Source organism: Populus euphratica, unplaced genomic scaffold (assembly GCF_000495115.2).
Source record: "Populus euphratica unplaced genomic scaffold, PopEup_1.0 scaffold163.1, whole genome shotgun sequence".
NCBI classification, from domain to species: domain Eukaryota; kingdom Viridiplantae; phylum Streptophyta; class Magnoliopsida; order Malpighiales; family Salicaceae; genus Populus; species Populus euphratica.
In genome coordinates, this window is record NW_011499948.1 from 720885 (window position 1) to 732660 (window position 11776).

At 30.5% G+C, this 11776-nt stretch overlaps 1 protein-coding gene and 1 long non-coding RNA gene across 3 annotated transcripts; both read right to left on the bottom strand.

The window, feature by feature from the left end:
- Positions 1-4178: 4178 nt before the first annotated feature.
- On the bottom strand, positions 4179-9286 carry LOC105137768 (alkaline ceramidase 3-like). Of its 2 annotated transcripts, XR_844645.1 has the most exons (4): positions 9133-9286; positions 6982-7308; positions 5114-5697; positions 4179-4659 (listed from the first exon to the last, which is right to left on the bottom strand). XR_844645.1 is itself a non-coding variant. In XM_011043639.1 (3 exons), exons 2-3 carry the CDS (start codon positions 7230-7232, stop codon positions 5184-5186), a joined length of 765 nt encoding a protein of 254 aa, XP_011041941.1. In that variant the 5' UTR covers positions 7233-7308; positions 9133-9286; the 3' UTR covers positions 4744-5183. The 2 variants fall into 2 exon arrangements, 1 of the variants encoding a protein (XP_011041941.1); XM_011043639.1 differs by lacking the exon at positions 4179-4659 and having other exon boundaries at positions 4744-5697.
- On the bottom strand, positions 5837-6975 carry LOC105137767 (uncharacterized). Its single transcript, XR_844644.1, has 2 exons — positions 6425-6975; positions 5837-6087 (listed from the first exon to the last, which is right to left on the bottom strand). It is a non-coding gene; the product is annotated as an uncharacterized LOC105137767 (long non-coding RNA).
- Positions 9287-11776: the final 2490 nt, after the last annotated feature.

An 11776-nucleotide genomic window follows, 5' to 3' on the forward strand; every position in this document is an offset into this window, starting at 1 on the left:
AATCTTTTGATCATGCCACCTAGTGATGGTTATAATCGAAATTTGACAAATTTGGTGAATGTCGAGTGTTTTCTTCACTCTAAGTTCTAGAACTAGTTTGAATTATGGTTTGCTACCTCTAATGTTTCCAACTTTCTTTGTTTGAACAAATGTTTCATTAACCCTACGATATCTATTATATTGTTATAGATGTTTGATAATTATACTTATTTTTTGCATTTCTAAGTTTATAGATTGTTTCTATTTTTTCTTTTCTTAGATGATATGGTCCTTAAAATCATTGATTGAAGGGTAGGGGGATTCTAAACTTACACTAAGAGTGAGGCACATGCATGTAAAATCTTAGGCTCGAGCTTTAAACTTGAGACATGTTCATTACGTGGCTATAAAGCATGTTTTCCTAAGCCTATATTTGGAAAGTATACTCATGTCTTCTAGTCATTATTTGAGAAATGAAGTTATAAACTCCTCAAGATGGTTCGTGTCATTGAGTCAAACTTTTCACATGAAATTTAGCTCATTATATAGCAATCTAATCTTGTTAAACCCACCATTTCCTCATAAATTCATTTGTGTTTGCCTACAACTAGGTGTTTCATTAACCAAAGAGGTTTTTTCCACTCTTTTCTTTGTTATAGACAAGTAGAATAACACAAGTAAATAAATCAAAATAGTACACAAGAATTAGAGGCAACCAACTTTATTAACTCTTTAACAAAGAAATAACACATCTCTTGTGTGTTATATGTTACATAACCTTTATGGTTTATATATATATATATATATCCAAAAAAACTATCTCACCTTATAAGGATCAAGACAAGTTTTTTCTTTATAATAGTTAACTATCGAAGCCTTATTTGTTGCAATTTCTCTTGGTTTGTCACCTTTAATCCTGACATGCTAATCTGTCAGCACTTATGCTGCCAAAATACACAAGTAAATAAATCAAAATAGTACATAAGAATTATAGGCAACCAACTTTATTAACTCTTTATCAAAGAAACAACACATAGATTTCTCTTGAGTGTTATATGTTACATAACCTTTATGGTTTATATATATATATATATTACCATAAAAACTATCTCATAAGAATCAAGACAAGTCTAGTTAGTTTTTCTCTATAATAGTTAACTATCGAAGCCTCATTTGTTCTTAATTCTAACATGTTAATTTGTCAGCACCTATGCTGCCAAAATACACAAGTAAATAAATCAAAATAGTACACAAGAATTATAGGCAACCAACTTTATTAACTCTTTAACAAAGAAACAACATATAGATTTTTCTTGTGTGTTATATGTTACATAGCCTTTATGGTATATATATATATACACACCATAGAAACTACCTCATAAGGATCAAGACAAGTCTGGTTAGTTTTTCTCTATAATAGTTAATTATTGAAGCCTTATTTGTTGCAATTTCTCTTGGTTTGCCACCCTTAATCCTGACATGATAATATTTCAGCACCTATGCTACCAAAATAGTTATATTGTTTCATGTCTTGGATTGTCTATTATCTAAATTTAAACTCATATCAACCCACTATTCGCATAAGTTGTTATACACTGCTTACCTTATCTAAATTTAAACTCATATCAACCCATTATTCGCATAAGTTGTTATACACGACATCAATCTTTTAGTCGTGTCAACTGCTTATCTAATTTTTCATTGTCATGTCAGTAGATATTGTTTATTGCATCTTTGTAAAAATATTTTTGTTAGTGAATCATTTGCATGTTTAACCCTCTAATGAAACTCTCTTGTCAAAAAAAATTGGCAACCTTATCGAATCAGACTTAAAGTACCCTTACACCATATTTGTCAATTATTATAGATTTGTACCTCCTTCATAAAACCTTTTGGTTCTACTTGATTAAATCCATAACTCATTTTATTGATTTTGCTATAAGCAGATATTTTGACAATCTCATTGTTAACCTTTTTACCAAACCAAGGTTATAACATAATGTTTTTCTAGGATCTTGTTTGTTTTCCTATAGAGTCATGCCAAACCAAAATAATTTTGAGACAAAACCTAAAATGTTGAGACCAAACCTATAATCCTCTCTAAACAAATTTTTAACACTCCGCTATTATAATAGATCATGTCTTCAAAAATCATATGTAACCCCCTTAGTTACATATGCTAATTTGTCTATTTGTAAACCTGTTTTTATGAAGTTTGGACACTTCTTATAAACATTCTAGGACTCCATCCCTTTTTTAAAAACATAACCATTAGAGCTTTGGAAAAATCAAATAAACTCCTATAAACTCACCTAACTTTCCTAATAGTTTAATAAGTATCCCGCAATACGAGAATAAGATGTTATTGTTGCTTCCTCCACTAGAACAAATTTGATGATCAACAACTCTTTTGTGTTGAAGCTCTCTTAACAATTTTGAAGGCAACCAATCATTAACCTAACAAAGTATACAAGCAAATAACAACCTAACATCAATTTTATTTAAAATGGTTCTTTATTTGCTACTGCTATACCTAATACAATTCATCACCACCCATAAGATATTATCAACACAACAACCCGATTATTCCAACCATTGTTTCATGTTTCTTTTACCAAAATCCATCAATATGATAATACAAATAAAAAGGCCTAACCTTCTTCCATCATCATGATTTGTCCATCATCAAAATGTATAAAATCTTCACTAATTCAACCTTCTTCATCTTGGTTTATCCATCACCAAGATGCATAGAATATCCATTCTACTTCTTTCATCCCAATTCTCCCCATCATCATAATGCACAGAGCAACCCTAATTTCACCCCACCAAAAGTTGTCTAACCCAACTATATCTTTATCAATCAAGTTAACTCCTTCACAATTGAATTTTCAACTTGTTTATCAAGTGCACACACATGATTTATATATGTTGTTTACTTAACACTCTTCTTTAAAAAAATATAATTGTTTTTTTCTTTTTTTGGATAGTCCCTCACAATAATAATTCTCGTGAAAAATAAAATAGCATAAATTTAGCTTTGAACCCTTAGCTTTCTCCTTTGTTTTTGCTTTTTTGATGCTAATAGCGTGTTTAGATTCATCCCTACCAAGTTTCTTCTTCTTTTTCATCACCTCTTTTTCTTTGGACCTTGACAAAACTTCAGAAACTCTAGCATTCCCTCACAAGCCATTACATCAAAATCCACCAGTCTATTTACAACAAGGATGGTAGAAGATAAGTCTTTCACTTTTTATCATTTTAATTTTTCTTGTGCCCAAAGTTGCAATCTTAATAAAAAGTTGAAGAGTTTGTCTTTTTCAAACATGTTTTTATTGTCCAAAATGAGGGAAGAAAATTCTTTCACATAACCCCAAGCACTTGTATCTTGTTTTGACTTTTTCAAGTCTTCTCAGGTAAGCCATAACTTGTTATTTAGCAAACAAATTTCTTTTAATTCTTGTTTCAAACATTCTCATATGTCAATCTTGGCTTAACCATCATTCAAGTTGTTATTTATTATGGTTCTCCATCACAATTTCAAATCATTTGTCAAGTACATCACAATGATATTAACATATTCACCCACATCAACCATGCTAAAATACTGCTCCATATCCCATAAATTATTATTTTTTAATTCCTTGTAACTTCGCACACCACTAAATAGCTTCAATTTTGACAGTTTAGATTTGGATATGGAAACACCTATTATGGTGTTCACTATTGCCTTCTTCCAGATAAAAATCTTGTTTTCGACAACCTGTAACTTATGACTTCTCTCTACAACAAATTCAACATATTGTCCAATAATTGTTTTTGTGATTTCTACAACAAACTATGACCTACCATTGATCAAGCAATCTTCATCCTTAACAATATAACTAATTGGTTTTTAAGACTAATTGGTTTTTAAGACGTAAAAGTCTCTATTGAATAGTTTTTATTGGCACTTGAACTTTGACAAAAAGTTTTAAAATCAATAGCTTTGATATCACTTGTTACAAAGTCAAGTTTTTCACAAGAAATTCAATTTGTTATGTGGTAGTCTAGTCCCACTAAACTTTACAATTTCCTCACAAATTTACTTGTTTTTGCCTGCTATTAGATGCTTCATTCACCCAAAAAGGTTTTCCCCTCTTCCTTGTTACATACAAGCAGAATAACATAAATAAATAAATCAAAATACTACACAAGAATTACTAGCAAAAACCCAACCTTTATTAACTCTTAAAGGTAAAAACAAAAGTTTCTCGTGTGTGCAAATGCAATATAATCTGCATGCTACGCAACCTTTATGGCGTATTTATAGATAATCTATACAGAAGTTACAATAAAAACTACCTCAAAAAGATCAAGACAAGTCCAGACAAATTTTTTTTTCCAAAACAACTAATTGTTGATAACTGCCCTATAGTTGCAACTTCTCTCGGTCTACCACCTACTACCCTGCCATGCTGCATGTCTCGGATTGTTCCCAAGTCCAAACTCACGCTAACCCACTACTCACAGCCGTTGCCAATCAAATTTGCCACCATCACAGAGGCTGCCGCTGCCCATTGCCGCCCTCCGTGCATCTTTGGCATGTTTGACCCCCTAACAGTTGGCATATGGCGTGAACTTTCATGCGGCATTATATTATATGTGACGTTCATCCACGGATGCACCTTCTAATAAAAACTGAAAACATCTCCAAAATACGTGAAGATAAATGTATATATTCTAATAAAAAATGAAAACTATTTCCAAGAAACGTTTAGAACATGAGGAATTTTAATTCAATTGAAAGAACGTCTGGTGTTTACAGTGCACATGCTAAAAAATGCAGCACACTAATGAATTTGGCAACTGATCGTTGCAGAAACTCCTCATAATCAGAATGTGCGCAGACTAGGATTAAAGGGAGGATAATAAATATGACAATTTACATTTTTTTGGCTAAACAGAACGAAAACCTTCGTCATGCAGGAAAATAATAGGGCACCCTCCACGCACATTTCCTTCAGGGCAAAAGCACTAGTCATACAACTTAAATCAACCAAAATGAAAAAATCCAACTAATGATGTCAAAATGTTCAGCTATCATTTACAAACATTTAGGAGAAAAGAATTGTGTTTGCTATTGTTTGTTAACCTGCCAAAACCATATATCTGCCTCCAAACGAAGTGAAAAGGGAAAGATGCCATTTGCTTTGCAGCGCCAGTCACTGGGTTTTTGGTTTTTGAATTTTCACATACGGGAAAAATCCCATGAAGTGGGCAACTTTTGGATTCCAACCCAACTGCTGAGCACGACAAAACATCAGGCAAATGTTTGCAAAATATGAATTGAACCCCATCAAGACATGCCATAAAGCATGTCCCTCGGGGTTGAAGTACCACTGAGAAATGTTGTTGCAGAATAGGCGATCAAAAAGCCAACAAAGACTTCCCATGAAAATGGTAGCCAAATATAATTTTGCAAGCCGCTTTGCAGATGCATCTTTTGTGTAGATGTAGTACTTGTACATCCGGGGAACACAGAGAAGGCAAAGTATCACATAATGTACCTTGAAACCAATTCTTAAACGAACCAGTGCATGGACAATTGCAAATGCAGCTCCATAAAAGAACAAGAAGGTGGGCATCGTACTTCGGTAGTGCCAATCTGGAGAGTAAAGGATGTAGATGTACAAAAGCATTTCCCAAACCATTGGTGTTTCATCACCTTGCTGCTGCCTGAAATAGAGGGGACCAGATGCAATAAACTAATTTTCATATAACATAAAATTTGTTTTTAAGCAGATGAAGGACAAATTAGGGAGTTCAATGTTTTTGCAATTCTGGGGCATTCATTGGCAATTAAGGGAATAAAATAAGATGAGGCAATGCATTCCAGACGATAAACCCTATCATCCCACAATAAGATATGGAATTGAACACTTCTTTAAATCATCAGCACCAGCACCGCATCAAATCTAGCTGCAATCTGAAGAACCACCCTATTGAATTCTAGCCAATCACATCACACATACAATACAATGTCCTATCCACTCATTGGAATACTGAATCTACAACTTACATGTTTCTCAATCTAAAAACCATTTCCAATACTGAGTTCACAACTTGCTCCTTATTGTGCCCAAAGCATGATGTTTGCTGGTCAAGCACTATTATACCCTTAGTAAGTATAGGGATTGAATAAGAGGTAGGTTGGAGATGTATTTTTCTTCTCTTTTTTTTAACAATCAACTAATAGGGCATTCACAACAGAAAAAAGGCAGGATTGGGAAGGCACTAAGATGGAGTTCTAATTATACAAAGTACTTAAAAGAATAAGATTTTATCTGAATTTCATTCAACAAATAAAGAAGCCTCAAAGCATGGGTGCTAATTTCTTTACATAAAAAGGAAAGGAATTGGGGTGGGGGGTGGATTTGATAAAACAAACAGTCTTGATGAAAACAATATAGTGAGAACTTCAAGGGTACAAATCAATGGTTAATTGATCCTCCTTATTCTTTTGCTATGCTAGGAAAGCTCAAGGGCTCTTTTACATTAATATGTAAGGGGATGAAACCCAATACAAAACCAAGAAGCATGAATGATTGGTCAATCTACAAACTCCATAAAGAAACATCAACAAAGTATTTCCTTATGTGTAACTCCTTTCCCTCACTCCCTCAACAGTAGCCCACAGGCAGAGGATTCTATAGAATGACCAAAATGCTTAAATGGCTACTATGCACGAACATAAAATCAACTTATACAGAGATGTAAACACCAAGAACAAGAGCTTTTGTGCATGAAAGTCTTAACATCTTACAGCATTGTATACCATAAATTCAAAACCAAGAACTTTTTAAGAATTTTATCCATCTAAAGGAAAATACACACACACTTCTACCTACACAATAACAGGTTCCATGGGCAAAATATAGGAGCAGCTAACCGTCCAAATATTATAGAAGCAGTTGAGAAGAAGATGATGAAAAAGATAGGAGAATAGAGAAGAGTACTCACATGTGTTGCAAAGTGGCATGGTATAACATACTTCCAATGGCAAGTATCATATTAGATATGTGAAGTATACTAAACCTCTTCTCGAACCGTTGTCTGAAAGCATTTATAAGGCCAACGAGTGCCAAAAGAATGCCTGGGATATTTGATATGGTGTTAAAAAACTCAGCAATATAAGATGAATACACATAATTTTTTTCACACCATTCTGCAGATGTTACAGGGCCCCAAAAGCTCGATATTCCTTTTGCCATTGTTCAATGTATATGCACAAAGTGTATGATAATTCAACTCATACACTTTCAGCTAGAATATTGAAGGGATCATAACCTGCATTATTGTGATATAAGAGATGAGACAGTGAACCTTAGAAAAATAAATAAATAAAAAGAGAAAGAGAAAGAGAGAAAAGAGAAGAAAAGGGAGGTAATAGATCCTGTCCCCCATAACTAATTGTTCATTGCGTGCCTAATCTTCCCAGTTTACTCTAATGCAAAAATACATTTGTTTCACTTTGAGGCCCAAACAGTGTAGCAGGTAGCAGTGCAGTTGCAAGTTTGCCACTAAGATGTAAGCAGTTGGAACATTTAAGAATAAACAAAAGCATGTAGGGAATTATATTCACAACAAGGGAAAGAGGAGAAAGTGAATTTTCCTTAATGACTTGCATATGTATGCATATAAGTAGAATCAGAGCAAAAATAGATCTTCTCTCGCATGTTCAGCATGTTCAGACACTCTGTATGCATGGTGGATCCTCTTTCTAATTAATATCCATAGCTGAAATACTGAGTATAATATCTTCAGGGTCAGATGCTATTAAAATAATCAAAACAAGGTTTAGGGAAACAATTATTAATCATTATAGGGGATGAAAAAAAAAATGTTGTTTTCCTCTATATCTAGAAGTTTCTCTGACTGCATACATCACTGCATGCAAACTACTTCTCTTTTTAATAGCCTGCATTAATAGGGATCTGCATCCACAGCCACCACTCCAAGTAATAGTACTAGAACTAGAAAGCATCCTATTTAGTGATGCGATGCTGATACTGACTTCATACACCATAACCAGACATATTTTGAATAATTAAGTGGATATTTAATCAATATACAAAGACAGAAATGCTAAGGTAGTTTGCTTTCTAAATTCTTGGCAAAATCAACAGTCACAACAACAGCAATTCAAATACATGGAAATGAATCAAATATCTAACATCTAACAAGAACTTGCAAAGTATAGAGGCAGCTTCAAAGCATTCATAACCACGTTGAAGTCCTAAAGGTAAGATAACTCATAAAGCACTGGTCACCAAATGAGCTATTTAGCAATTTATCATGGTGGAAATTAGCAACTCAGGACAATTTTTGCGTTCATGAAAAAGAAAGAAAAATTTCAGGTCACAGTTTAGTAGACGGGACTCCTGTTTCCTCCATTTAAAGGTTTCCAATACATCAACATCCAAGTGTGATCTCAGATTACATGGAAGTCTACTTAAATTAGAATTAAACAAAAGAAATATAAATCCATCTAAACTAAGTCCAAAATATCAATTCAGTAAAGCATTAAACAGTATCCATCCTTTTTAAGCATAACCATACTTACTACCACTGGGCTTCTCAATGGTGCATTTACTGCTCCAAAACATGATAGCAAGCAATACAACTATCGATTATCAAGAAAATAAATTTGCATACAAATTGCCAGCTTAACAAAAACAAAACAGTTGCAACACACAAGGGCAGATTCACCTGAGTTGAGAACTGCATCGAACGGCATTGACACACGCATAATAATAAGAACCAAAATGGAACTACTAAAAACTAATCTTCACAGCATTCATACAACAAGACTAAGTAATAATGCATGGTCCAATACATTATGCCAAAATCAATGTACAAAGAAACCATAACTACGATTTTGTTCCTAAGATAAGAAATCGTAACATAACAGAAATCCGATTCCCTACTATGCATTCTTCTACTACTCGATACACAAAATTTAGTTATTTCTCAAATAATTCTCACTCATCTAACCCTAAACATTATACAAAAAAAAAAATACCACGTAGCATAATCAGTATCAAAATTCGCCTACATTACATACCTAAAGCAAAAGAGAAAGTGAGAATAATAATTGAGTGAAAAACTAACCTTGTAGCAATCAGATCTGTTCTATATTGCAACGACTCTTCCTTGTTCAAATAATTGGAATAATAACGAATACGGCAACAGCAAAACGGAGCAGAAGCCAATTCGGGAACGGTACGGGAATGGTTTAGGGCTTTACAAAGTGACTGGGCGCGTGGAGAGAAGGGTTTTTTTAAAGGGAGCGTTTGAGGACACGTGTAAGATAAGGGATTCGTTGGATTAGATTTGTGAGCGGTTGGGATTGCTTTGGTCTAGGAACTCTATCACCTTTCACTAATCGCTAATAATTGGACTCATTGGACGTCGCGTGTTGAATACGTGCTGCCCCATCTTATTTTCTATTAAATTCTAAATAATATTTTAGTTTGCTTTGGTGTTTTTTTTTTTTTAAATGTTACAATAAATTTTGATGTTAAACTAATTTGTTGTTGGATTGGAAATATATATGATTTAAAATAGGAATTTACTAATTTTATTTTTAATTAAAATATAAAAATAAATTAACTTTAAATTAGAGTAATTCAACATAAATAAAATATAAAAATATTTAAAATATAAAAGGTTTTAAAATAAAGAAGAAAAAAATAAATAGCATCTACGTCATCAACATAAAAATAAAAATATTGATGTTGTGATAGTATGTAAAAAACTAATTATCAATAAAAGTTTCTAATAAATGATTATTTCTAATAATTTCATTATTGTTATCCAAATAGATCTTTTTCCCTTCTAAAATCAAAGTACATCACGGTGTCTCAATAATCTTTCACTTTAAATTCTCTTCATCGAGAATTTTATATTCTTCATATATTCATTTATTCAATAAAAATCAATGTTATAAATATTAATGGAGTTTAAAGTATCTCTTTTATTCAATAAAAATCAATGTTATAAATGTTAATGGAGTTTAAAGTATCTCTTATTATGCTTTAATTTATATAAAATACAAACATGAATATAAACTATATATATTAGTGATAAATTTAATTTAAAAAATATTAATATTAATAAAAATAGCAATAATCAATTTCAATATTATGAGTTGTGTGATAATATCAATATTTTATCCTTATTGAATTCTAAAATTATAATGATTAAATATCTAATAATCTAATTTATTGTTCTCTAACTAATTATTATTAAATGATATTTTTTCTTTACTTTTCAGATAATAAAATGATATTTTAAATTTTTCAAACTTTTATCCAAAATAAAATAAATAAAGTAAATTCAGAATATCTTGACCAGAATTTGAATGAGAAATTTAAAATATCTAATATCCTAAATGATATGAAATTTATCAACTTTATTTTAGTTTTAAAAATAATATAATATATATGCTAGAACAAAATATAAATTATAACCTTGTGATTGGATCATTATTACTTTTTTCCTCAAATCTTAAAAATACAAACAGACCATAAAATGTAGTTTTAATTTTATTAATATTTTATACATTTTTACCTTTAAGCTTTCAAAACTTCTCAATTAAAAACTTTTATTAATTTTTTTTAAAACATATATCCATATTTTCACTTGCACCTTTTATTTTATAAAAAATGATATCATTTTTTATATATATATATATATATATATATATAAAACTCAATATTTATATTAAATAATTTTTTATAAAAATCCTTATAAAGAAATAAAAATAGTATAATAATAAAAATGATACTATGTGCAAAAATTTAGATTTCCAGCACCTATATGAAGCTTGTCTTAATTGATTTTTTATAAAATCATTTGTTATTTTTTTTAAATCCTCAATCAATCATGGAGCCACTAAAGGACAAAAGAAAGACGGCAATTGCTCTCTTAACTTTTTTACTTTTATATTAAAATATTAATATATTAATTTAGAAAATTATTACTAGAAAAGAAAAAAAAATCTGTTATTGTTTATAATTATTGATACGAAAGAGAGAGACAGAAAACAATAACTTATAACAAAAAACAAATTTATGGAATGAGTTATATATACATACATATATATAATACATACATACATATATATAATACATGTATGTATTATATATATGTATGTATATATAACTCATTCCATAATTTTTTTTTGTTATAAGTTATTTTTTTCTGTCTCTCTCATATGCAAATTTCTTATTAAATATAGTTAAGTAATTGATTTTTTTATTTTTTTATTGTTTAATTTTAATTTTAATTTTAATTTTTATAATTAGTTATTAAAAATATTAGGATTTATGATAATTTACGAGTTTTGATATAAATATGTTCAAAATAAATGTTTAAATCTACTAATTTAATCGATTAAATATTTCTTTTCTTATTATAAAGTAATAAATTAATATTCATGCAAAACCACTATTCTTGACATCTCTTGTATTTGCAGAGTAGTTTATTGAAATTTAATATTTTTCACATAACTTGTTTGTAAGTAAAATATCAAGTAGAAAGATTTCTCTTACACATACACTAGGCATTGCTCATCAATTAAATATCTAGAAATGATTAAATATAATTTAATCAACATACTTATTATATGCATATAGATATGAATTAAAATATGTTTTAATTTTGATGAATCGATGTGTATTTTACAATGAATTTTATATGAAAGATTTAAAATTACTGTGTAACTCAACTGATTTTTATTTAATAGTAAACT